This window comes from Vanellus vanellus, assembly GCF_965231255.1.
Source record: "Vanellus vanellus genome assembly, chromosome: 15".
NCBI classification, from domain to species: domain Eukaryota; kingdom Metazoa; phylum Chordata; class Aves; order Charadriiformes; family Charadriidae; genus Vanellus; species Vanellus vanellus.
The window spans coordinates 3,869,149-3,896,350 of NC_138920.1; the positions used below are offsets into that span (position 1 = coordinate 3,869,149).

At 49.3% G+C, this 27,202-nt stretch overlaps 1 protein-coding gene across 1 annotated transcript in view; it reads right to left on the reverse strand.

Moving 5' to 3' along the window:
- CBFA2T2 (CBFA2/RUNX1 partner transcriptional co-repressor 2) overlaps positions 1-27,202 on the reverse strand; it is a 67,047-nt gene that overhangs the window by 12,221 nt on the left and 27,624 nt on the right. The window contains exons 2-3 of the mRNA XM_082491073.1: positions 5,545-5,688; positions 1,475-1,716 (exon numbers count right to left, since the gene is read on the reverse strand). Coding sequence (XP_082347199.1) covers positions 1,475-1,716; positions 5,545-5,688 — 386 coding nt within the window. The remainder of the gene's footprint in view (positions 1-1,474; positions 1,717-5,544; positions 5,689-27,202) is intronic.

Consider the following 27,202-nt stretch of genomic DNA (forward strand, 5'->3'; position numbering starts at 1 on the left):
TCCAGTGCTCAAGCGCCCGAGGCTGTGGACAGACGCCTGTTTGCTCTGCCCACACCAACCTTGGAAGCAGAAATACTCCAGGCTGCAGTCTAGCTACCTTTGCTGCGTGCTGAGCCTCAAAAGAAACCTGCCAAAAAGCAGAGGTCAGCTCGGGAACGGCACTGGGTGCCGCACCGGAGCGCAGCCAGGCAGACAGCGCGGTGCTGTGCTCCAGGGTCTCGGTCCAGGTTATGGGCTTGCACAGCATTTCTACCAGTCAGTTTCTATACCTGCAAATATTAGTCACAATTCCTCAGCAAGGCCTGTTCATTTGGTTTTTGAAGGGTGTTTTCAGCTCTTGATAGCTGCAAAAGGGCCTGAGGGTATACACGCTCCACCGCCAACCCCAAAATCCATGGGTGGGAGTACAGAAGGAGGGCAGAAGATGCATACAAGTTATTTACCAAGCCTTTTCCTGTAGCTGCACCTTCAGACTGTCACAAACAAAGAATCAACGTCTTTGGTAAGGCAGGCAAATGCGTGATCAGCAAAGCAGCAGCACACCAGGAGCCCAGACCTCCTATTTTGCAAGAGCAGCTTTCCCGTCCTCTGCAGACCTTGGCAATAGTCAACCTCGCTGTGCTAGCGGGCGTGTTTAAGACATGCAGGAGCAGCCCATAAAAAGGAAAAAAAGCCCTTTAAATATGTTCACCACTCATATCGTAAATGAAATCTTTGAAACACTGTAATATTCTCTGCACGCTTAGAATCACAGAATAGTTTGGGTTGGAAGAGACCTTTAAAGCTCATCTAGTCCAAATCCCTGCAATGAGCAGGGATGTCTTCCACTATATCAGGTTGCTCAGAAGCAACTTGAGAGCAGAGAAGCGCCAAGAGCTTTCCGGAGTGAGTCCCTGCTAGCGCCAGGACCCAGTTCCCGATGGGCACCTCTGCTTTTTCCTCTACACATTGAGTTTGGACAGTGCTAAGAAAGCAGTGGTTGGAACTGGTATTTCTTTGTAAATTGATCCAGGGTCAGGGCCAGGCAATCACAAACCTGCCTAAGCAAGAAAACACCTCTCTAGTACAAAACTACAGGCTCCTCTGAATTGTGTGAAAAGTTTCATTTATGAGAAAAAAAAATAAAAATTGAGAAACCCAGCACAGCCCATGGCTTCCAGTGAGCCCATGACACCAGACCTGTGGCCTTTATAGAAAACCTTAATCCAAATCCTTCCAGGTTTTCTTAAGTTTAGCTGCACCCAAACTCATGCCAAAGACAGTGGACAAACAGCTTTTTGAAGACACAAAAAAAAAGTCAGCAACTTTAGCAGAAAGCATTAAACGTTACAGAGTATTGCTCAGTCAACAGCTCTGCTTATAAAGACGTAAACAGATAATATTGGGCAACGTGGGCACGGGCTGGCTGCCAGCGTCCCATCGCCAAAGTGGTTTGGCAAAAGCAAAGCGGCCCGGGCTGCTGTGCGGTGCTTACCACTAATGCCAGGACGAGGGTCCGGACCTTCTCCCCAATCTCTGGCGAAATGTCGTTGCCAAATTGCTGCAGGGTAGTGAGGAAGCGCTTCAGCTTGCTGAGCTGCCGGGCGCCGCACGTGGCCGGGAGCTGCTGGTTCGTCAGTGAGGAGGAGGAGGAGGAGGAAGGACCGTTGCTAAACCGCTGGGGTGGGGATGGTGCCCCGTTCAGCGTTGGGGGAGAATGGTTTATTCCATTGGGCACTGCAAATGGGAGACAGAGGTGTTACTGAGCATCACATGGGCACGTCCCCATGGTCAGGTGGTTAAGAGGATCCATCTTCCACCCAAGAACCTGCTGCCGATGGTTAATTGCCATGAACAAACAGGACAAGAGCTAGAAAAGGGGCTATGGGCAGAGTAGAGTCCACAGGCAGTGCCAGAGGCACCCAGTGATGGAGCTCTGAACACATGTGCCTTCTCCTCGACCTTCCCCTGCACTCATGGGGATGCTCCGCAGCCCCCAGCACCCGAGAACCACTTGCCCAGCCAAGGCATGCGCAGGAGTTTTCCTTATGGGATCATTCAGATGCGATTTACACCACGGCCTCTTCCCTGGCATTTCTCTCCTCCACTCAGCGAGCTTCATTTCCAGGGCCATCAAACACCGACAGAATTAGGGCTCAGCGGAGCAGGGACACCTCCATTTGCGTGACACGGGGTCAAGCTGCACAAAGCCCGTGCTATGGCAGACTGAGTCATGCCATACACTCAGCCCGAGGAATTAAATGTGCTTTAGCTCAAAGTTTACAGCCCTCAGCAAGAATTACCGAGCAGAGTTTTCTGGTCTGCATCAGGCAGAAAATTACAAGGCTCCAAGGATCCTTCCCAGCCCTGTCATTTACAGCAAGTCATCAGCGCTCGTTACAGCCGGGGTCTCAGGAGCCGATACTGCAGCTCAGGTGCCTCTACCTCGCCCCGAGGAGAGCCGACAGCACCCTGCCCCGTGGTGCTCGCCCGCCCACCGTACCTCCCCAGGGATTTACAGGGAGTTTCGCAAACACAGTTGTTTTTTCCAACCTGGTCCCATCTGCAACTTTGCCTCCCGTAAGCGGCGAGCATGTCAAAACAGACTGAAGGGCTGGAAGTTTGGGAACTCGGCAAGGGATTAGAATAAATTGTTGACATCCCCGCACCGCCGTTGTGCAATCTAAAGCCCTGTCTGAAGAGCAGCTGTGCGCTGGGGGCCCCAACTCAGCACAAACCCAGAGTTTTAGAGGTGAAAAGTACATCTTCGTCAATACAGTTTTAGCTGATCCACTGGGTTATCCTTAAAAGTCCAGCCCTGAATCCCTTATGGATATAAGCGCTGAAGAGAAGGCCACAAGTTCTAAAAACCATTTCAAACAATGGCATTCAGAGGAGAAGCACTGAAGCCACCCGGCAGGCACACAGGGTGGGGAAGGTGCATGCCGTGATGGAGCAGCAGCTTCTAACAAAAAAGATACCAGAATTTCCACTGCAGCTTTGCGAGGATCACACCAAATCCTCATGACCCCAGCGAGGTTTTTTCGGAGAAGGCAGGAGGTACTTGAACAGTTAAACCGCTCTGGGGCACACCAGGGTCGGAGGCTGGAAAGGCTCCACGCACCTGGACCTGCCGTGGTGAGCACAGGAGGGAACCCGAGAAGATTAACCAGAGTCAGTTACGATGCAAGGGAAAGATAAGGCTAAAGACACCATCAAAGGTGGTTCCCGCTAACCAGGGGGTGACAGGCTCTTCTGGGGCATAACAAAGCCGTGTCCTTTCATAGGCAGAGATGCGATGAAACGAAGGCGAAGGCCGGGATTGAGAGGATGGAGCTGCAGAGGCAAAGCGAGCTCATGCCTTTTGTTATGGAGCAGTGCAAGCTGAAAAACTCCTGTCCACACCGGCTTCCCCAAAGCAGCAATGGAACAGAGATGTCCTGCACGGACTCGCAAGGTTAGCTACCACGGGGTACCGGCAAAAGCAGAGCTATGTGAAAGGCAAGGCTTCTGGCAATTACTCATAAAGAGTATTTCTTTCACAATAAAACTGTTACAAATCGGGAGGAAAGCCGCCCAGAGAAGTTCCTCTCAAACAGCAGAGGACTGTGCAGCTCTGTGCTCTCCGGCGGCTGCGACCGAGGTGCTTCACCCCCTTCTCTATTTCGCTTCCTCTTACTCTTTCAAATGAAAGGGTAGGGAGAGCAACGGGCTCTATTTATACCCCGGGAGAGGCAGGGGCTGCGCAACCCACCTGGGGGGGCTACAGGGGACCCTGGGGAGAGGCTGCCAAGGATGGAAGCGGCGGATGTTGATGGTCTCGGGTGATGCCACGGAAGCAGAGTGAGCTGGGTTGGCTCAGGGCTGCCGTTAAACGCAGCCCCCGTAACCGCTCTCTGCGTTTTTAGGTTTACCCTGCCTGATCCTCCTGCAAACGGCGTTACCGCAGGGTGGCTGGCAGTTATCTGATCCCGCGCATCACCAGGATCTGCTCCACCACAGACCACAGAGCCGAGCTGGGACCTCTATTTCCAGGTGAGAAGACAGCGATGAAGCAAGTGACATGGCCTACCGAGATTAGTGGGATTACTGGTTTGGGGAGAGGAGGATGCTAAATTCCTGGGAATATAAAAAGTCACCATCTAGGGCTGCTCTGTTAAAATTCTGCCTTAAGTCCTCAATCATCAAAGGCTTTCGCTGTTTCTCCATCCCTTTTGTTAGCGATCTGCAGGCAGGCACAGCCTTCCTCCAGCGTGCTCCTCCTCGCCTGCCCAAGCCATGGGCTTTCACAAGGCAGGGCACACACCCGCTGACTCTGACCAAGACCTTTTGGCACAACTGAGAAATAAAAAAGCAAGAATGAACTTCACCACAGGTTGCATCTCTCATCTCTCTTGAAAAGAGACAATTAAGTCATTTGCAATCAGCAGATTCAGGCTCCTTGGCCCTTAGCAGCGTGCCAAGCAACCTCATTGGAAAAATTAATTTCTGTCACTTTGCTAATGGTCTTTTTCTGCCTCAGCAAAAGGAGAGCCATTAAAAACCCCTCAGCGCATTAAGATGGGGACAACGTGTCTGGCGGGATAACCCGGCAGTTAGTGCGATTGCCAGCATCACGCAATACATCAGTGTGTGTCCCGAAAGAGGCTGGATTGTAAATCTCCAAAATCCATTGCCAGCGTGAAACTCTGAGATATCCCAGACACCGTCGTGGACAGCAAAGCAACGCAAAACCAGCTAGGGAGATGCTCAACACAGGGAAAAAGGGGTGAGGAGAGCCTGGAAAATACCTGCCACATGTGGGGGTCAGATAACTCCATGCCCAACAAAGTAAAGCAGCTTTGCTCCGGAATGATGCTTTTTAAAAAGACATTACATGGCTTACATGGCTGAAATGTTGGCTAAAAAAAAAAAAAAAAAGTCTTTCTAGGCTCTAAGAAAAGGCTGTACGTCCATCCCATCCCTGGAGTCACGTCTGAGCAACACCCTGTTAGAAGCAGCGGGTGCGAGGCTGCGCTACGGCCGGGCAGGGCAAAGATCTACTGTGGCTTAATAGCAAAGATGGAGAAAAGAGAAGCTGGATGGACAGCAAGGAATTCCTGAAGGTGGGAAATTGGGAAAAAAAGAAAAAAAAAAAAAAAAAAAAAAAGGAAAACTTTCTAATCTCAGCTGCAGAAACTCTGTCTGCAAAGTGAGATACAGCAGAGCGGGAATTAACTCCTCCAAAAGATAGAGCGAAAAGCCCTCCTCTTGGCTCGTTTGAAGCCGACCTGATAAAGGACTTCAATTTCTTAAGGAATTTATGGCAGAAATCAAGGCTTCACCTGCAAGGAGAGGGACTCAGGGCAGCACTGGGAGCAAGGTAGGAGCAGGTAGGGAAGTAAGGGGGATTACAGACCCCATTACACATCCTGGATATGTAGCAGAACGGTAGGAAAGCCCCAGTCCCCCCTTCCTGACAGCCGTGCAGCATGGCTTGAGATGCCCCTGGTGACTTGTACAAGCAGAGCCTTTCCTCCTGGCTACAGCTGGTCCCAGGGAAAAGCAGCGTTACTGGGGTCTTACGTGCAGTCGGGGTGAAGGACACCGGCCGGGGGCCGCCGGGGTTCACGGGGGGCAGCGGCGGCATGTTGGGAGGAGAGGACCTGGACTGTATCTTCACTTCCACAGGCGATCCGGGCATCACTGGCACCCTCTTCTCACCAGCAACTGTACGGAGAGAAGGTGGTAAAGCTTAGTGAGAGTCACGGACAACCATTTCCCCACGCAGCACGTGAAGCACGGTTGCAAGGGTGAAGATGAGAGGCCGGGGGGGGAAGTCACGCAAGGCTCCCGGGGTGCAGCGGGTGTCCCGAGATGCTGCCAGGCAGGCTGCGGATGCCCATGTTCGCCATCCCAGTCTCCCAACCGCATCTTCTCACCCCTTGTGCCTGAAGATGCTTCCTCAGAGCACTTCTGCCTGTTTGCTTTGCTTTTCCTCCCCTGCCTAAGACCCCCTCGGCGCTCTCCAGGTGCACCCACACGCACCTCGCCGGTGGCACCAGCGAGGGGTGCTGAGGTTTCACCCCCAGTCCTGCTCCCCTACCAGCAAAAACACGCTCCGAAGAGGCCACTTTGGCAAACAGCTCTCTGAGCAGTTTTGCAGGTTTGCTTTTTTAAAAAAAAAAAACCAAACGCAATTAAGTGTTCCTCTTGCACCGGGGCAGTCCTCGCTGCCCAGCGCAGCCTTGTGCACACACGCAGCCTCACACGTGCCCCACGTTCACACTGCCTGGCCCCAACACGGCTTCTCCGGAGGAATTACCGGCTTGGAGCCACGCAACAGGCACCCTGTTTTTTAGGTGGGTGCCGGCCCAGCATGCAGGGAGTATTGGTGCAACGTTGGCGGCAGCTGTGCCAGCAAGCAACCAAAATCGTCACGGCGTTGTAAAAATGAGCCAACATTGGCTACTCACACCCTCTCCCCTGTGTGGAGTCTCTAGTGTCTAATACAGCGCCAGCTCACACCGCAGCTGCTTTTTCAGCCTCTGAGGGTCCGTCGCGAGGGCCCAAGGCTCTCCCAGCTCAGCCAAATACTGCGGCTGCACTCCTGGCTCCAGTTTGGCTGAAATCAGCCTCAGAAAGCATCTTGAGGGGAAAACGAGAGAAAAGGAGGAAATATGTGCTTATGCACATGAGGGATTTTTTTCAAGGGTTTGGTTTTGGTTTTTTGGTTTTTAAAACCAGACAGCTCAGCAGACAAAGCCTGAGCATCTCCAAAAGCGCAGCTCCCATGGGAACCAACACCACACCACCATGGATGCTCCATGCTGGTGGCTCTGGCACCTGCCTGGCTGCTGAGCTCACGACACCGGATGATATGACAAAGTGAATCGCCCCTCTGAGAACATGCTGACCGCTCCCTGATCCTCAGGCCACCGCTCACCTCATTCAATTAGCTCACTAACGAGTTGTGACCATGCTCCAGCATGTCCCTGTGCAGTAACACCAATGGGTTCCCAGTGCACCCACCTGCACCCCGGCTTGGGGGGCGAGGGAGGTGCAGGCACTCATCTTTCACCTCTCTCCAGCGCAAGCAAGCCACGCTTCAGACTGGTGGATTTTCTCAGGTAGCCGTTAGCTTTGGGCGAGCAGAAAAGTCTGCTGGAGTTTCAGGGTGGCAGCCAAGTGCACCGCTTTGGATATAGGAGCTCATACACAAGCAAACATCACTACTCGGTGACACGGCCAAAGGGGGCACTGCTGAAAAGCGACACGTGCACGGGGGCTCTGCATCACCCAGGATCATAGAATAGTTTGGTTTGGAAGGAACCTTTAAAGGCCATCTAGTCCAACCCCCCTGCCCTGGGCAGGGACACCTCCCACCAGCCCAGGTTGCTCCCAGCCCCGTCCAACCTGGCCTTGAACACCTCCAGGGATGGGGCAGCCACAGCTTCTCGGGGCAACCTGCGCCAGGGGTTCACCACCCTCAGAGTAAAGAATTTCTTCCTAATATCTAATCTAAATCTCCCCTCTTCCAGTGTAAAACCGTTCCCCCTCACTCTATGGCCCCACTCCCTGATCAAGAGTCCCTCCCCAGCTCTCCTGGAGCCCCTTTAGGCACTGGAAGGGGCTCTAAGGTCTCCCCAGAGCCTTCTCTTCTCCAGGCTGAACCCCCACAACTCTCCCAGCCTCTCCTCCCAGCAGAGGGGCTCCAGCTCTCGCAGCATCTCTGTGGCCTCCTCTGGACCTGCTCCAACAGGTCCATGTCCTTCTGATGGCACTGCAGGGGGGGGTCTCCCCAGAGCGCATCAGAGGGACAGAATCCCCCCCCTCACCCTGCTGGCCACACTGCCGGGGATGCAGCCCAGGATGCGGGTGGCTTTCTGGGCTGCCAGCGCACATTGTTGGGTCATGTTGAACTTCTCATCCACCAACACCCCCAAGTCCTTCTCCTCAGGGCTCTCTCAATCCATTCTCCGCCCAGCCTGGATTTATGCTTGGGATTGCCCCAGCCCACGTGCAGGACCCTGCACTTGGCCTTGTTGAACCTTATGAGGTTGGCACAGACCCACCTCTCATGCCTGTCCAGGTCCCTCTGGATGGCATCCCTTCCCTCCAGCCCATCAACCACTCCACACTGCTTGGTGTTGTCCACAAACAACACCGAAGAGGAAAGGTATTAAAACACATGCTATAATCTAATCAAATTGGATTACAATCTAATTTGTAATCCAGTTTTTACAAATATCTATCAGCTGTAAGACATTCCACTTTCAAGGTCTGGCAAAGCAATTAAATGCTGTATTCCCGTAAAGCAGGGAAGCACCGAATAGATGGTAAAGTTTTGCACTGAAATACAACCACAAAACCTGCTACTTTGCAACTCCTGACAACAAAGATGCTGCCTTTGAGAGCAGAGAGGAAGCGAACTGGCACCCAAGCCCTTCATGCCGCTGGTCTGGAATCTGCTCTGCGAGCCACCAGCACCTGCTCTACCACCACGCGCCAGGCACGAGCTGGCTCATTTATTTTCCTTATGGCAAGGCATCGTTAACGCCAGCAAGGTAACAAATGAAGTTCGTTATTCCTAGCTTTTTTCCTAGTTTTGGTTTGGTTTTTTTTTTTTTTCCTGTTTGCAGGACAAGCTATGGAAGGGGGAGCAGAGATGAATACATGCTGAAAACCTATGGTTTCCTGCCATTTCAGGGCAGCCAGAATAACTACAGTGGTGGGGCTGGAATTGCTATAAAACCTGCGTCCACAATAATTCCATGGCAGGAAGTTTGTATCTTTATTTAAACCTGCTTCCCCCTCCCCCTCCCCCCCCCCCCCAAAAAAAAAAAGTATTTCTAGGCTTTACTTTCATGAACAAAGTGGGGACCCACCAAACACACTATTAATTTTAACATATAATAACCATATTAATATAATACTGTGAACTACTATTGACATACATTTGTTCCAACTTTCCGATGATTTAACGCTGATATGAAGACTCTCCCTGTCATACGCACGCATGAATACGACGACATTGATGTAGGAAGAGGACATCACCCATGCACACGGGTACCTACTCCAGCAGGTGAGTTCATTGGCAAGAGCAGGAGGAGACGAACCCCTGCCATTCCTTCCACTCAAAATAAATGCAGCAAAATAGTCAAAAAGCCGGGTTTGTGCACAAAGTTAGGGGTGTTTCTAGCACGAAAAGTCTGAATTCACTCACCGAAGCAGGGAAGGGAAATGTTGCTAAACGACCCAATTTTTTTTCAATCAAAACAGCACTAATTGTGCCTATCCACCACTCGGTGCCAGCCGCCTGACAGCCATCAGGGGATGGAAACATGTTTGCTCAGAACACGGGAATAATTGCAAAACCGTGAGCTCATACGTGAGAACCACGACCTGTTTGCTCATCGTCCACAGACAGAGACACGAGACGTGGTTCACGCTCTTCTCACAAGCTCTCTGCCCGTCTCCGCGCCTGCCCAGCTGCAGGTGTGCCATGGACAGCATCGCATCGCGTCGCTCCCTGCCTGCTGCTAGCCCCTTCCTACCGCACACCCCCAAAACCAGCACATTGCCACCCCCCCGCCTCATTTGATCTTCTTCACCCCCTTCCTATGAAACGCTCTTCCCCAGGTGTATATGGCCAACCTGATATTGCCGTGCTCTTGGGAGAAATGGAGCGTGAAACCAAGCCTTAAGGTTTCTTCTCTTTCCTCCTAAAACTCTCCCAGGGCACGTTAAGACAGCAGAACTAATTTGGTTAATTTACAGGGGGAGGAAAAACGTCACACTGAATTTATAATCCCAAAATAAAACCAGCTACTGCTGGGCTACCGCATGAGACACCAAAACCAAAGCCCACAAGAGGCCAACACCTTCTTTTCCGAGCTCACTCCGACAGACAAGAAGCAAAGAGGATTGCTAAGTTTAAAAGCTTCCTGCTAATGACCCGGGGCATCTATAAACGCAGATAAAAAACATCTTTCTAAAACTCCTCTTTTTTAGCCTAAACACATTCATTTAATGAGAGTCAAGTGAGCAAACCAGACTGCGAAAGAGGACTTGAGTCAGCCTTGAGTTGACCTGGGGTAAAAATGAGCCAGTGAGATGGTCCCTGGAGAAACGCCGCCTTCCTGGCCTCTTTATTCTGTATTTCACTGTTCAGAAATGTTTACTGGCTCACCAGTGGCAACATTTTGGTGCTGCCTCCAGATGCACACAGAGGATGCTCCTCAAAATGCCTGCAAGTCACTCCACTGGATCAGTCATCTGACATCATGCTAGAGTGTCAAGGGCTGTAAGACATTATCGGATGACGCTCTAAGAATAATAAGTCTTGTCAATGACTGAATAGTCAGAGCAGGACATCTGCCTAAACTGGAAACATTGGGTTTTCCTTCAAAAGCACCTCCTTCCAAACCCTACTTGGACTTGGGAAACATTTACAACTGTTGTGTCGCTATCTTTCAAGCGGTTCTTGCAGGACACAGATCAAAGGTGTTTATGGCATAACACTTTTGCCATCGAGCTGCCAAACATCAAAACTTTGCAGTGACAGACGCTCAGCTTTCCACCCAGAACCTGCAAAGGTTAACCAGGGAAAGAGGCGGCAGCGACGTGGCCACCCAGCTGGGCAGGAGAGCTGCCTTCCCGCTTCGAACGCACTGGAATTTCACCTGGGAAGACGATTCACTCAAGAGTAAAACGAAACCTGAGCACAGAGATGCTGTTTTAGTCTTGGCTCCATGCAAGAATTTCATCTTCTCCAAAAGCCGATGAAGCCTGAGGACCAGATTTCACAGCGATCGGAGTTACAGATTTCAGATGCTGCGAAGCTTCCGTCTGGGTAAGGACAGCTGTAGCCGTACAGCACTTTATGCTGCGCGCCCTATATATCTGCGTGTCCCATTTAAGGAGCCCAGGTGTGCAAGAGACTAGAAAGCCCCAGAGCTTTGAATACACCTGAAAGCCTTCAGCCCTCTGCTCTACAGCGACTCACCGAAAGGCCCCGGTTATATTTGACTCTCCATGTTGACTGTCAGTATGTGCTGCGTTTTCTTTGCTGCTCCAGTTCTCATCCTAGCGTAACAAATTAAAAAGGAGCATATGTTAAGATTAAGTGCAGCTGGCCATTTTCTTAGGAAAACAGAAAAAGAGCTAAGTGAGACAAGAGGAGAGCACGCCAGGAGAAAACCTGGGGTCTCAACTGGTCCCTGGAGAAGTCCCGCTCCTGCGCTCCCAGGGCACCAAGGCTCCAGCTCTCCAACACAGCAGCACATTGTAGAAGGGACAGTTTCAACACCCACTCGAGACAGATTTCATCATATTTATTCTCTTCTGCCTACGGTGTTCAGTACAAAGAGAGTGTTGCTGTGATAGGTAACCTCTGAAGAACGGCTAGCATTTACTTGCATTATGAACTGTATAAAGAAGCCACTTTATGAATCTCTTCATGCCTGTGGGTTTGAGAAAAGGCAAAAGACACAAGAAAAAAAAAGGTGACAAGCGAGAGGGTATCTCAAGCACACCGGAATTTAAATTAATCCTTACATGTCTTTGGAAATTAGAGAATAAACTAAGTGATGGAAAAGAAATAAAAACACTGCATGAGAAAAACTGGATGTTACCTTCTCCCAAAAGCAGGATAAGGAACCCGAGAAGACAGCCATGAACACCTCCGGGATCAGACAGACACGAACGGTCTTCTCCCTGTCCACTTCCCAAAGTTTGACATACAGTTCCGACAGACGGCAGAATAATATCAAGACGGGAGACTCATATTTACTAACAAAAAGTGGATTGTGAACTTGTCTTGCCATCCTTGCTGGGGCCGTGACTCCCAGTTACGTCTCTTGTACGCACAGTCGCATTTTGAAGAGGTGATGGGCTGTGATGAAGTGCCCGAGGGTGGCAGCGCTCCACTCTGCAGGATGATGCTCAAGAGAAAGCCTTGATCCGGCTGTGATGGCAGAGCCATGAGCTTGCCAACAGCAAGGGAAGAGCGGAAGAGCCACTGCTATGGTGCAGAAAGCTTTATATGAATTTACACGGTAGCATCTGCATGGGCACTATTTAACACCATCTAGCAACCTCTGTGATTGAGCACACGGAGTACGTGCAGGCTCTTAAACCCCACTAACAGCTCAAGACAGTAAAGCCTTTCCTCCTCCCTCATGGGAAATGGATTCAAATCTGTGGCTGGGTTTTTGAACGGCGCATACAGCACGAACATCGATATCTTCAAGCCATTTCTGATGCAGGCGTAGGATTCCCCTTAGATTCACTGTTGTGAGAGTTAGGAAGGAAAGAGGAACCTGCCCAGCCTGGGAGTGATTTTGTGGATCCCATTTATGAATAAGCTGCTCAGAGTCTGAACTGCTTCTCACAAACCCGTTTGCCAGACCGAAGCACTCCAGCTTTCCGTAGAAGTCAAAACATGAAACATATTGGAAGAAATAAGAGAAAAACAAATTAAACATGAGACAGCATTGCATATCTGGCAGGTACGCACAGGTAGGGGTTTGCTTTTCCCTTTTGCGGCATAGAGAAAGCAGATTCAAAATCAGACCTTGTCAACAAGGCTTTGACCACTAAGTGGATTAATTGAAAGTCTGTAAATTAACAAAGTTTTGGTTTTAGTTGACATCTTTTGAACAAAAGACTGTGTACGAGGGTTTGCCCAGTGGTTCAGAGTCTCAGAAATAAAAGCGTGTAACGGTTTCATACGAAAAGAAGAGGTTTAATCAGAGCAGATGTTTTTGACTTTCATCTAGAACAGGCAGAATACGCTCATAACCTAAAAAGTCACTCCTCACCTCAAAAAATTAAGAGCCCAAAATTCATACCTGCCTCTTGAGAGCAAGGGACTGGAGAATCGTCCCAGCAGCAGCAGCCAAGGTTAAGTCTTTGGTCACCCAGCAGCCGGGTCCAAGCTCATTCATGGGGCCAACATGCTCTCAAAGGCGATTCTGCCCAGCCCAAAACATTGCAAGGGAGATAAGCCACACTCCAGACACATCTCTTTTTCCACTGGCCCTACCACCTCACACTCGGACCGGAGGCATGAGTTATAAATCACCTACAAGTCAACAAGACGAACCCTTCCTAGAAACAGTCCTAGAGGCTCTTTTGCCCACCGTTTGCATGGCTAAGAGCCTCTGGTTTAAGCTAACACAACGCAAAGCTTGTCTAAACGGATAAAGAGACCATTTCAAAGGGGGAAACAAAGGACGCACCTCAGTGCCCCCTCCAGTGGCAGGCAGGACCCTGCCTACAGGCCAGGAGAGCTGCTTTAAGATAACTAGCTCAATATACAGTTCTGGAGAAAAAGCCAGGGAAATGGCCCAAACTCATCCACCATTCCAGCCCAACCGCGTCTGCGATGAAAAGGACGCGCTGCAGTTGGCTTGCGTCGCAGGGTTCCCTGTTGATAGTCTGAATGCAAACGAGAGGCAGCATCAGTGGAACCTGACCTGATAATGTAAATAGGGTGAAATGAAATATGGTTCGCCACCTCCCCAGCTTTGGCGAATGTTTATTTTGAATAACATGCTTATCTGCTCCAACTGCTCACCATCTGTTTTCAGTCTCCACCAAGCTAATATTTTTCACATTTAGGAACTGAGAAATGGGAAGAATTACATTTAAATTTTATTAACATCTTTCCTCCGCTCTAAGGTTGCCTTTCCCTCCCCTTGACGGCTCTAAGCCATCTGTAGAGCACCTTTACCATTCTCCAAGGCATGCAGATGAGAGGTTATCTACATGCAAAGCAAGAGTATCATATCACTTCCAGAAGATGCTCTTTACTGCTACTCCACTGCAATCCCTCCATCACCTGCTTCCAGACAGCTTTTCCCAAGCTCCAACTGAAATCACATCGTTGAGGAAAGAGCCGGTATTTTATCTTTTTGCAGCATCACCGCATCAAAGAGCAATGGAGGGGGGAGACTGAAGATAAGCATCGGAAACAAGGCAGCCCATACAGCAGTCTTCGGAGGGGGGGGAAAGGATGATTGGGTTAGCCCCAATTTGGTGGTGAGGGAGACGTTAAGAGGTTTGCAGTCAAGATTACATTTCTATATAAATATTGACATTTATTTGCACATAGGGTGGTTTGCAGAGGTCTCCCTTTGCTCGAGTCAATAAATGATAATTTACAACCAGAACTGGGAGACACGAGCATGTCACATAAACGGGTCAGCAGCAAATGTTGGTCAGCTGAGGTCCTTCTCCATCCTCCTCCCTCCACGCCAAGGCACAGAGTTGGCCAAGATAATACTATAGCATCTGTTGCAGCGGGTAACTTATGTTACTGTATGGATACTTCCTCCACTAAATGCAATCAGCCTATTTTTACCCTGTGTAGCTTGGTTTTATAGCACATCTAGGCTCCTGAGCTGTAAGATGCTGTGGGAGTGGAGAGGACTCGGCACCTCGCAGGAGAGCCTCGCATCAGACAGGAGGGAGCTGCTGAGCCTGGGATAGGCATTTTATAAATCAAAAATAAACGCGTGTATCTCCATTGCCATCTATTCCTCTCCCACACACAGCTGTTTCACTTTAAATCTCAATTCAATGTGAAACTCAGATAGAAGAACTTGAAAGAGCAAAGTATGTTATCGCTCGCAACCAGTCCAGAAAGCAGTTAATAAGGGAAATAAGATTAATAATTTATTCCTGAAGGCAGACTGCAGATCTTTATCTGCCCTGCCCTTCAGTGATTTTTACAAAACCCTATTAATGTGCCTGACTCTACAAACTCATCGGCAGCACAGGTTCTCTTCTGCTGCATTCCCACCCAACACCGGCTCTGCCCTTGCCTCAGCCGCATCAGACCCATCCGTGCAAACCCACCCGCACGGCATCCATACCTCCTCAGCACTGCTTTCCTCTTGGTCCACAAACTCACACCAGGACCAGCGGTGCAAACCTACAAGTGCGGGATCCATCCCCAAAAATATTGCCTCCAACAGCCCCCGGTGTGGAGTATACATCAGGGCCCTCAAATTCTGGTTGTCTTGCTTCTACAAGGACTACCGTGCTTTAACAAACCACTCTGGGGTGGTACCCCCATTCTCCTGTTTCCTTTTCCACAGCAGAGCGAGGGAATAGCTACTCAGACTGTGAAAGCTGCCCTAAAAACCACTTACACCCAGTGCGGCAGTCACTTGGGAGCTGTTGCTGCTCTTACCAACACGCCATAGCAATTCCCTTCCCACACCGCTAATGCCCACGCAAATAAGTTTTGGGGACCCAAGTTCATCTCTTGACGTCCCTGCCAACAGCTTTTGCTCACTGGCTGTCTCAAAGGGATGCGGTGAGCACCGCCGGGGAGCCTGCCGTGCCCCAGGGTGGGGAACCCTCCTCATCCTCACCAGCCGCTTGCTCTGTCCCATCAGAGCCAGCCAGCCCGCAGGGAGGGATCTGCTCCTGGAATATATCCCAGCAGAAGATATTCCTGGAAACCAAAGCCTACAGAGCAGCCAGCGTTTCAGTTTCAGGATGGGAAGCGCTTTGGGGATCAGGGGGAACACTTCTCCCCTCCCCAAAACCTCTGGTTGCTCAGACCTCCCTGGCCAGCATCATAACCTGGGTCTGCACAGGGCAGCTGTGTTCCAGCAAAGCCAGAGATGCTCGTTAATTCATTTGATTAGTTACTGCTAAAGTATTTTGCTAATTTTTCATTAGTTCATTGTTCCATTTAAAGTTACAGAAATCACTTTTTTTTTTTTTTTTTTTAAGTCATCCACTCCTATTACAATATTAAGAAATATTTACTCCTCCACACTATTTACTTATTAGGCCAAAGCACTCTGAATGAAAAATGAAAGCTGTTACAGATATCAAGCAGGCAATTATCACAATCACAGAAAAATTAGTTCTTAAAAGTCTCAGCCTGCTGCAAGGCTCTCCAAATCCTCCGACTCCGAGCAAACCGACGGTGGCGGGAGCAAACTTTCCAGATGGGAACATCTGTCTCTCATTTGCCGCAGGGAAGAAAACACCAGGAAGATTAACGGCTCCTGAGTCCAGTGGAGCCCAGACGCAACACGTACAAAAGTGGTACCATTTAGAAAGAAACTCGGAGCAACAGCTCTGTATCAAAGATTATTATTATTTTTTTTTATTATTATTTTGTGGGGCTTCTACATACAGTGAAGTGTTATGTCAGGGGAAAAAAAAGAGCTTGAGTTTCACTTACCGTAAATGCTTTGTATAGGGAAAGTGAGAACGGAGTTATCCGTGCTTACATGAATGATATATGGCACTTTTACCATCTCAGCTACTTTTCACATATGAAGTTATTAAAAAAGTTGGCTTTAAGGGGTTACCCCCAAAAGGTTAGAAATTGCTCCTGCCCAGAGCAGCGAGGCCACAGACAGGGCAATTCACCTCTCTGGGTTCTAGAGAGTGAACAGCAAGTTTACTCCAGAGAGTAAAAAGTGACCCAACACGTGGGAAACTCAGGGCTGAAGGACGCGCTAACCCGGTCTCCCCGGCAGTGCTAGCACCGACAGCCCACCCCTCTTACTAGTATTCTTTAACCTCTGCCGCAGTTCAGGGACTGTGTTTCTGAAGGTAGGCAGACGTTTCGGCCAGGCTCCGTCCCCTCCAGCCACCCGGCACACGAGATGCTGCCCCAGTTGAAGCGTCGGACACTAATGCTCACTTCTGCCACTGTTCAGCACGGCAGCCAACGCGCAAGCCATCCTCTGCACTTGGACACCAAAGCCACCAGCTCCGCCACCGCTCCGCACCCAGCATCGGCGGGTCGCAGCTTTCCTCCCCTCCTTCCACCCTCAGCAGCACTTTTTGATGGCAGAGGTACCCATTGTAGCAACTCATAAACTCTTCTTATCTCTAATTAGCCGCCTGGTTCTTGATGTCTATTCAATACCCACCAGTTTTAGCTGGTGTAAGCCCTCTCTGGAAGAGCATCAGCTTGTTGTATGGGGTAACAAGAACACTAAACGCAGTTAATTCTGAAAAAGGACCCAAGTGTTGAAAAAAAGAATACTTCGGAACAGATGCAACTGCCTTTAAAACTTTAGGCTTTTATAAGCACTGGTTTTAAACCAAAGTTGCGCTAAACTCTGCTGAGGTATAAAGAAAATAATTTGTTACCAAAAATCCCACAGGTTATATAGAAGAACAACCGAGCACCCTAATTTTGGGAGTGGAAATCATTTTTTCTTCCTGCTTAGGCTAAATGCTATAGAGCAAATAAAGCTTCAACTTTTGTACCTGTAAAATTTTGGGTGACCCAAAAGGGGGAAAACACAGTGAAACGAGTTCTAACCTTTGAAAGCCTTTTCCACCTTAACGGAGGCTTTGAGACAGCCTTTAGGATATGATTTTATCTCGCACACATAAATCCTTTTAAAACTTGCATTGCTGGCCATTTAACAAGCAGCTCCACCCTTCTCCTGCTCTCCAGATGAAACACATATGCACCAAGCTCCATTTTGTTACCTTCCTCTCCAACCCAGCAGTATCGGAAAAGCGGTGGTAGAGCCCGGGGAGCAGCGTTTAATTGGCATCCTCTTATTACTAATTAGCTCCGAGGGGCTCTCCGCAGCTCATAATGGTCAGTAGAAACACATCCACTGATTTAAATGGGCTTTGGAGCAGCAGAGATGCTGGAGCAGACCCTGAGGAGCGATCCTGCTGCAGCTGGGGGGACCCTGGCCACCACCGCAGCTCCCCGTGGAGGAGCCAGCGCCACTGCAGCCCTTGCTGGGCTCCTCTGGTCCCAGGTACGGGTCTGGAGGAACCTCAGGGAGGCAGTAGGGTTTTCTCACCCAGGGGAAGCGTTCCCAGAGGGTTCTGGCTGCTATGCAGCTTCTCTGCAGCACATCCAGCACAAGAGCCTCTCGCACGGACGCTGCGATAGAGGTGTCTGAGCAGGCACATCAGCAGCGCTCGTTACGTAAAAGCCATCAGCAAGACTTCGACAGAAGAGATTTAAGCCACAAATTCATCTCACCACTGCTCAACAAACTCAGTTTGAAAGTCAGGGACCCCACGCCTCCTCGGCTGCCCCACTTTATTCTGTAACAAAACAGTTCAGAAAAGGGGAATCTGCAAAAAAGCATTTCAGCAGCACAGCGCTGTGATTTTGCAGGGCCGTTCTGCCCATGGTCAGTTGAGCTGAAGAGCCGCTGGTGCCGCACACACAGCACAGCCGAAGCTCCCACCACAGCAGAGCTCACTGGCAACGGGTACAGCCCCCGCTCCCTGCCGGGGGGCTACAAAAAGCCCAGGCAAGCACCACGGGTCCGGCATTCCCATAGCTTCTCCAGGGAAGCCACATTTCCAACCCAAGCCCCTTCCCGGGGGATTTTTGCCGGGCCCTGCGGGTTTCACACTGTGAGTCTGGTTCATTCCTGGAAGCTGGAAGGGGGAGGGGGGGAGGAGGAAGTGATGGTCTATTCTGAGACCCCAGGCTAGCGACCCTTCTTTTTCATCACCTAGTGTTTTATATCCCAGCTCTTAGTTTCAGTAGGAAAAAGAAAGTTGTGGAAGAGGAGGTAATTTTCCAGCCAACTCTGTAAGAAATTTAGCAGATGTCAAGCAAGATGCTGTTTTGCTGTTTCTGGGTCAGCGCAACGAGCCCCTTTCCTTAAAGGCTCCCCACCCCCCCCACCCCCCCCACCTCTGCCCGCTGCAGGATGAATCCCCGCAATCATTTAGGGAGTTTCCTTTGAGAAAAGCATCCCAACAAGCAGGCCCCATTTCACCCCTGGTGCGTTTTTAAACCCCAACTCCACGCAGCTGAGCGGGGGTGTGCAGCCCCGTGCCGCAGCGCCAGGGGAGCCGGGATCCCAGCGTCGTGGCTCCGGGGGCTTCGAGTCCTGCCCTCCGCTGTGCCTTTGCTCCCTCTTAGCTGCTGGGAACCAGTTTGGACGCACGCAGCACCACTTCCTACCTGGATGTTTGTACAGAAGCTCCTACAAATGATTAAGAGACCTTTCAGACCAATAACTCTTCTGTAAAAACCAGAAATCCCTGTGCCCCAGACCCGAGGCTCCCGGCTGCCGACTGTCAGTTCAACACCCATCTGCTCTCCAGCACGCCATGGGGAACTCCCACGCAGCTCATAACTTCAGGGATGAAAATTGCGGGTTTTCTACCGCTCTTCAGAGCCCACATGAACCAGGAGGGGCATCAAGGAACACCTGGAGCAGCTCCCGCGGTGGAGAGAGCCGGCACAGACTGTGCTGCCCAGGCAGCCCAGCAGCACCCTGCGGGGCAGCAGGAAGAGCATCCACATGTGACGAGCGATGGCACAGCCTGGGCTGGCAGAAAGCTGCTGACAGCATGGTTTACTCGAGTTTCGTGTCGTCAGAGAACCCAGAAACACTTCAACTACAGCAGCAAGAGGAAAACAAGCTTCCTCCAGGACAGGCAGCCCTTATCTATATATGATCCTGCCTCACCTGCCTTGCTGGGGGCAACAAACACGGGCATTGTCCAGGACTTGGACAAGTTCTTGGTCCTGCACTACTCATCCAGACCAGACAGACGAGGACAGACACACCTGGCAGAAACATATAGCCTGCATGGGGCAGAGCCATCCCGAAGCACCTCGGAGGTTCATACTGCACAAGGTAAAAGCACAACAGCTTAAAAGCCATTACAGGAAGAAATAGTCTCATTTAAAAATCAGAGGACGGATGCAAACCCACCACAAATTCCCCTTAGAATCACCCAATAATTGAAGATTTAAGAACTTTAAACCTGGTTACTAAAGACATACAGGAGGAGGTTTAAGTCAGAAGCTTTAAATCGACAATTTAAGAATACATCCTTCTCCCAGTCCTCCACCTCCCATGCACTGCTGCTTGATGATTTGTTTCTCGCCACTGTAAATCAACCTAAAAAACAATGAACATTGACCTCAAAAAATAGCCAGGACTGAGCAAACCTGGATTTCTTAGAGCATCATGAATGTCGCTGAGCATGCGGGGATCTGAAGCTTATAAGAACTGGTCCAGCAGATCTGGTGTCTAAGGGGTGAGCGTATCCAGTGAGATACTCATATATCAAATACTCAAACTGAATTAATACAGGAACTGAGGTAAGAAAGTCTCTGCATACAAGACAGATCCAAAGTACCAGCGCCAGCAGCCCAAGCACCACTACCAATAACTGGTAAATAACGCTACTTTAAAAAAGCGAGGCCATTTCTTAAAAAAGTGAGAAGATCTCAAGGCGGAACACCACATTTAATCCATAACAATAAATTAGACCACAGAGAAGCATGAACAATACCAAGGACACCCAAAGCTATTACCAAAAGCCTAAATTAAACTAGGAAAACCCAAAACTGTTTGTTAAGCACAGAACAGGTCCAAGTCCTGACCTGGAGAAGGAAACGGTCCAGAAGCTCATAGTCAAAAGGGCTAGTTTAGGTGAAAACAATGGTCATTTCTGCAAAAACAAAACAAAAATTCAACCTAAAACAAACCACCATCCAAGTTCTGCCACAAACCCAAAATGAAGCAATCAAAGAAGGACACAGGAAAAACAAGCCCCCTTGGGTCCCTGAAGTCATATTGCTTGCTCTCTTTTCCAAGTCTAAGAGCAGAAGCTCACCAACTGCCAGCCAGCTCCAGGGCTGAGGTTCCACCAAACTTTATCCAAAACCAGGCAAGTTGTCCAAGAAATCAAGGAGGAACTTGGAAGACTTGGGAATTCTTTTTCATCCCCATTATTTACAACTTCCTACAAGTGCCAAAGCCCAAGCTAAGGACCACAAGCATTCCTCACCCCACAGCCCGTTGTGGATCCACGACTGCAGCCCTTGCACCGACACTAGCAGTGCTGCACGCGCTAATGCCCATCTTTACTATCCCATCAGTGTACCTAAAGTAGCCAAGACTCGCTAATCACGCCATAACTCACACTGGCTCTCTTTAGAGAGCATGCCTCATTCACTTGGGCGCTAAGTACATTAACTGCTGCCCAGCTAATACTCCCTCCCGATCAATGACACACGTAGGAGCCCTGCCAAGATGACAATTCTGCCTCTTAAAAACACTCCTCACGTCGCTACACAAAAAGCTCTTCCCCTTCACCCCAAACCCCATCAGCATGTGGAAAGCTTTCCACCACCCCACGGAGCTGGAAGCCCAGGAGCAATGCATTTAGGGATGGGTTTAGAGGTGTTTAGGAGCCCGATGATGTAGATGGGCACCTACACACCTTTAGCAATGGGGCCACTGGTGCGGTGGTGGAGCACCACGAGCCAGCATGTCCTGCAGAGCCCTGGCATGGAGAGATGGGGGTGGACAGGAGAACCATTAAAACTCACTACTTCTTAGTCTCTTCAGGGAACAACCCCAGCAGAGATGGACACACTGCAGTAACTGTCTCTGCTGTGCCTCCCTCCTCTCTCTCACAGGCAGCAGTGGTGGAGATTTTCCATGGATAACCTCTGGAGATTCAGTGACGCACAGGTACCGTAAAGTGAAGGTGTTGGCTCAGCTGCTGATGCACTTGCTTTCAAAGCATCATGCTGCAACACAGCACAGAAAAGACTTTCCAACTCGTAATTAGTTTAGGACAACCCTAAGAATGGCTAGTCACCGGCGTTAGCCTGCGCACCATCAACTGGAGCACAAGGAAAAGACAAAGACATTAACCAAGAAGCGCAACCACTAAAATTACAAACACAGGAAAGAGAAAGCCCACCCCGCAAACAAAAAACCCCAGAAAAATGCTAAGTTTGTTTTAAACTGCTATTTTCCTCCCACGGTCACAGCAAAGCCTGTGCCACAGTGCCTATAAATTTCCGCTAATGATGCGGCAGCGAGGCAGAGACCCATCTGTGCTTGGGCACAGGTGAGACTTTTCACTATCGTGTAAGTGCAGGCTGCCTTTCAATTACACTCACCAGCCCATTAGGCAAATTAGATTTGCATATGAGAGGATAACTAGAAAGTCAAGAAATAGGCCCTGAAGTACAATACGTTTTATAACCTACATATCCCTGGGAAGTTGTGGACAGTAAGTTTGCTCTTCAGCCCAGGGCTGGGTTTGATGTTCATGTTCTCCAGGTTTCTGCTCTTAGCGCTGGCATATTTTTGAGGACAGTCTCTCCACCACGCAGAACTGAAGCCAGACAGACATCTGCGTACCCTGCATCCCCACCTCCCTAAAAATATGTCCGTTTCTGCGGGGCTTTGCATCATTTGCAGGTTCTGCCTTGCAGTATGCTTGACAGTTGATTAAAATATTACTGACCCCAGAGAATTTATATTGATTCCACCTATGCTTCAATAAATATACCACTAAACTACAGAATCATTTCCAGCACCCTACAGAATTATTTCCAGCACCCTACAGAATTATTTCCAGCACCCTAAGAAGGTGCACTGGTGCACGCTGCCCAGCAGTATGGGATTACACTGGTGTCCCATGTCACCAAGGACATTCATGTGGACTAAACAGTCCTGCTCAGGTGATCCCGAAGAATTAGCCTGCCCACACATACTTTTTTTTTTTCCTGGTGAGTGTATGCAAAACAGAGACAACCTAGCTCATCTCCCAGAATCCAGATGGCACTTGCAAACCTTGTCTGTGTATCAAATGTTGTTTTTTAGATCAAGTGTCCCTGGTTGACAACACAGAACTTCACGATGCTATCTTTAGAGAGGCTTCTCTGCAAAGAAACACCCTTTGAGCATACGTTACAGGGAATATGCTAATGTGGCAGGGCGTTTTCAGCGGACCCAAACGTTTCTGTCTCTGGGAGCTCAGATACCCTAGAAGAAGCTGAACCTGGCTGAAGATGAAGGGTCATCCAGCTCCCCCTTTAACACCAAGTCCCTACAGAAAAGATGCATCAACCGGTTAAGATAGCAGAGAAATGTTAACAAACACCACTGGAGAGAAGCAGCATGAGCTCACGGCAAAGTCCACTCACACACAAGAATTATGCTTACCAAAAACCCCTACAAAATGAGTTAGAGTAGCTGAAAATAGATAGCAAGATCCGAGACTTTTCATTCCTTCTTTTCCCATACCGGTTGAGAGATTCTTACCCTACTTTCCTGTTCATCTAAATGCAAGGGTCTGATAACAAACCAATGGTTTTCTTCCTCAAAGTCTTCATTTCCTCCAGATTTCATGTAAAGATAAAAGCAGCACATGCAAAGTAACTTTTTTTTTTTTTTTAAAAAAACAGCCCGTTAATAAAGAACAAAACTCTACAAAACTTAGTTTCACACATTCCTGAGATGCTGATGTTACCTTCAACAAAAAAAAATTAGTAGTAGTTGTTAAAAAATAACACTACCACCACCCAACAACCCACCACCCTGAGTGGTTTTCTATGCTTCTCCGCTCCAAGAACAAGAATCATTTCATGCTTTTTCACATGCAGGTAAAACCCCTGACCTGTACACACTCCCACTAAGCAGCAAAATGACATTACAAAAGCCAGGAGAAGACAAAGAAGGCTGCAGAAACAGAAAAGGTGATGATACAGCTCATCCCAGGATCAGAAGGTGACACCAACGGTAGCGAGGTGGCTGAAATAACCCCTCACGCCCGCTGCTGAAAAGAACATTTCAGAACAGCGACATCAGGTAAAGCAGCTTCTTTTGGAAAAAAAAAAAAAAAAAAAAAAAAAAGTGATCCAGGAGGTAGCTCCTTCCATATTGCAGGCGCTCACAGTAAACACCATATGGCCTGTTAATTTAATTAGGGAGAAGAAACCCCCTAAGTTTGAGATTTGACTTTGAAGGGTTTAAAACAAGTACGAGGAAAATGGCTCAAGATACTCCATTAGGTTGTCTTGCTAGCTTCATCCATCCTTCTGACCCGATTTAGCTGGCGGCTCTCCCCACACCACACAGCACCTCTAAGGGGCTGATTTTTTGGGTTTTGGTTTTTTGTTTTTTTTTTTTTCCCCCCCAGAAGTCCACTACCAGATGTGTACAACCTACACCATTGCACCTGCACAGCTGCTTCCCAGGAAGATCTGGGTGATCCATGCCGGGCAGCCAAGTCAGGATAGGTCTGTATCAGGAAGGAGGTACATGCAGTAAATAACCTGAGCACTTCAGCTAAATGCATCTCCTCAGATACCAACCAGAATTTTTATTTTAAACCCTTCTCACAAACTACATTGGCGGGTCTCACCTGTCAAGGCCAGGATGGACCTCAAGGTGGAGGTCAACCTGACAAATGCCAAAGAACCAATGCTGAGACACAACGTCTTAGGACAAGTCCACTCCCCATCTGCAAGTTTGCATTCCTAATCTTGAGGTCAACTGACCAAGCCCCAGCCATTCCCAAAGACTTCCACATCCGAGCAAAGACTCACTGCACCATCTACTTTCCGAGTAGCAACAGGGACTCTTTGCCCAAAGGGGCTGAGTTATCAGAATAAAAAGTCATTGTCTGTTTTGAGCATATCTTCCATGTAAGAGACATGGGGGGAAGGGAAATTCCCTCCTCTGACTTGGGGAGAAAGCAAGTCTAGAGACTTGACCATCCCAAGCATCCTAATAAGGGTCCTCCGCTGGTGGGAGCTATTTACTAAAGACTCATCATAACCTGACAAAAAAGTGGAGAAGTAAAGTTAAAAAAACCCTGTACCGATTTCCCTGGTTTCTGCTTCAATCTGGACAATTCACAGTTATTAACTGGTTGCTCTGAGGAGAGAGGAGAACATCTAGGATTTTTTCTAGACAGAGGTTTGCACCCATATATCCGTACTGCAACAGGAGACTGTGACACCACTGTCATGCCGGAGCACCCTGACAGGTCTCAGCCTGAGCTGTCCTGGACCGCCCAGTGCATCACCAGCAGGAACAAGGCAGATCCCATGGAAGGGGCTGCTGAGGCATCACCAAGAATGCAAGACACAAAACCTACTGATTATCTATGAAATAGCCTCACAAGCTGTAACGGCTGAGGTTTACGGGGCTTTGATGGGCTTTCGTCTACAAGTCCACTGCTCAGGCCCAGGCAGCAGCATGCAACACCTGGGTCACGGTGCTTTGAGGACCATCAGCCCCCAACAAGCCACTCTGTCAGGAGCCACCAGCACAAACCTCATCAGCCACAACACTGTGGCACAACCAAACTTCTTTTGGGAAGCCTGGTGTGTCATAACGGAACCCCAACGTTTCTCCAGGGAGGTGTATATTCTGACCAACCAACCTCCAGACTTGGAGAGGGCTTTGTCACCCGAGTTGGTTGGACAGAAGCACAGAGGAAAGCTGTGCCTGATGCCTCCACCGTAGAGACAAGATGCCACTCATTCCTGCCCAGCACAAAGTAGGTCAGGGCTGTGTGGGCTGGTCCCCTTGTCACGGGTCATGACCCACCTGTACCCCTTGCTGGAGATGCTCCCTGCCTCCGCAGAGCAGGTTCATTTTCAAGTCCTAGGTAGGGCAGCAAGAGATGCCTCCCCTTCCCTCTTTCCTGTTACTAACTGCAGCACATCTCACCTCGAGGCAAACCCAGGCTGCTCCATGCCACTCTGCCAGCGGGAAACCCAGAAGAGATTTCGGGGGTTTGGGGTTTCATGCAACCTGAGGTCCTGTGGATGAATTGTACCGGGGAAAAAAAAAAAAAAAAAAAAAAAAAAATCACATTGGTCCTAAAATTTTGTAATGTCTGTTGGTGTGTAGTTTCTTTGGCTCCTCTCAACAGTTGACTACACTCACAAATTAACAATCAACTTGTTAAATTATTTTTTTTTCCTCTTCTATCCGGACTCAGGTTGCGATCCGCGTGTCTGTTTAATAGGTGTGCCACAACAATGTGCCAGAGACCAGAGTTTCCCATTTTCTAGTAAAAAAAAACAACAAACCACATAACCAAACATCTAAAGCCCAGCAGACTTCTTCCTGCTAGCAAGACAACCTCCTCTCAGGACACTGCAAAGATTTAATTTACTACCCATTGCCCTCTGGTTATTTTACATTTATGGGGTGGGGGCTGAAGAAAGGAAGAGAGCAGGGAGAGGGTGTAATTAGCTCTGCTTGTAAAATGTTCATCCCAGTTGTAATAGCAACTGGAGCCCATCGCGGGCTTAATAGATTTCAAGGTTTTGTTCCTTGCGAGTGCTGAAGTGTCTGTGTGGGGTGGGGGGAGGAATAAAAAAAAAAAGGGGGGGGGGAAAAAGTATTAAAAAAAAAAAAAAAAAAAATCAATAAGTGGATCCTACTTCTTGCCACAACCCCATATGGAAGTAATCAAGCACAAGGGTGGCAGCTGGGGCCAATAACAGTCACCTGCAGTTGAGGGACGTGGGGGTTTCGGATGGGTTTTTAATGCTAATTTCCTGGAGAAACAATGAAGGAGCGGGCGCGGAGCGGCAGCCGAGGGCGGATGAATAGGGACCAGCCGGAACAATGGCTGCACCTGGTGCCGGGAGCAGCGGCACAGAGCCGGCACGCGGCAACAGCGCACGGCACATCTGTTCCCCGCACAATAACCCACTCCCCCCGACGCTCCGCCAGCATCCTAACTAATACCGGGTCTTTAAACATTCACAGCTTGCCATGGAGCAACAGGTTTGAGCTGTTTCAGGGCAGCAACGTGCTCTTCCTCCTCCTCCCCTCGTTTGGGGTGAGCTCAATGACGGTTATCAATACTTTGGGGGCTTTCTTGAGGTTTTTTGGTGAAAGAGCTGCCTTTGAAAGGGATGGCTATGCAGCATCCCATCGTCAGGTTGTGGCATCCTGTTGCTGGAAGGAAAACTGACACTTGGCTTTGTAGTTTCCATAGGACAGGAGAGGAACCGAACAGCAGATCTGCAACAGTCCTGGTTCTTGCAAATGGTCTTCTGGCCACCTGCGACTGTCCTCCTTCAACAGCACAAGTCCTGCCACAGACACGAAAGACAGGAGTCCTGCAGCCGGGAGCACACCAAGGAAATACAATACACGTTATTCTAAAACCTTAAGCTTGGCTTATAAAAATGCCACTGCCCGGCCCAATAAAAGGCATGATAGTTACACTTTAAAATGCTTTGAAACCTCTGAAATCGCTATTGTCCTTTTGGACGTAAGGCGCCAACACACAAAGCGGCGCTAAGGTCAAGGTCTTGCCTCAGAAAATTGCTTGCAGACCCAGGAACTGAACCCAAGCCTCTCCGTGCTGCACTTTAACTGCGGGATCACCGCTCACCAGTTCTTCCCAGCTTCTGCTCTTGCTCCAAACAAAGGTTTTTTCCAGCCGTTCCCCGAACGCTGCATGAATTAAGACA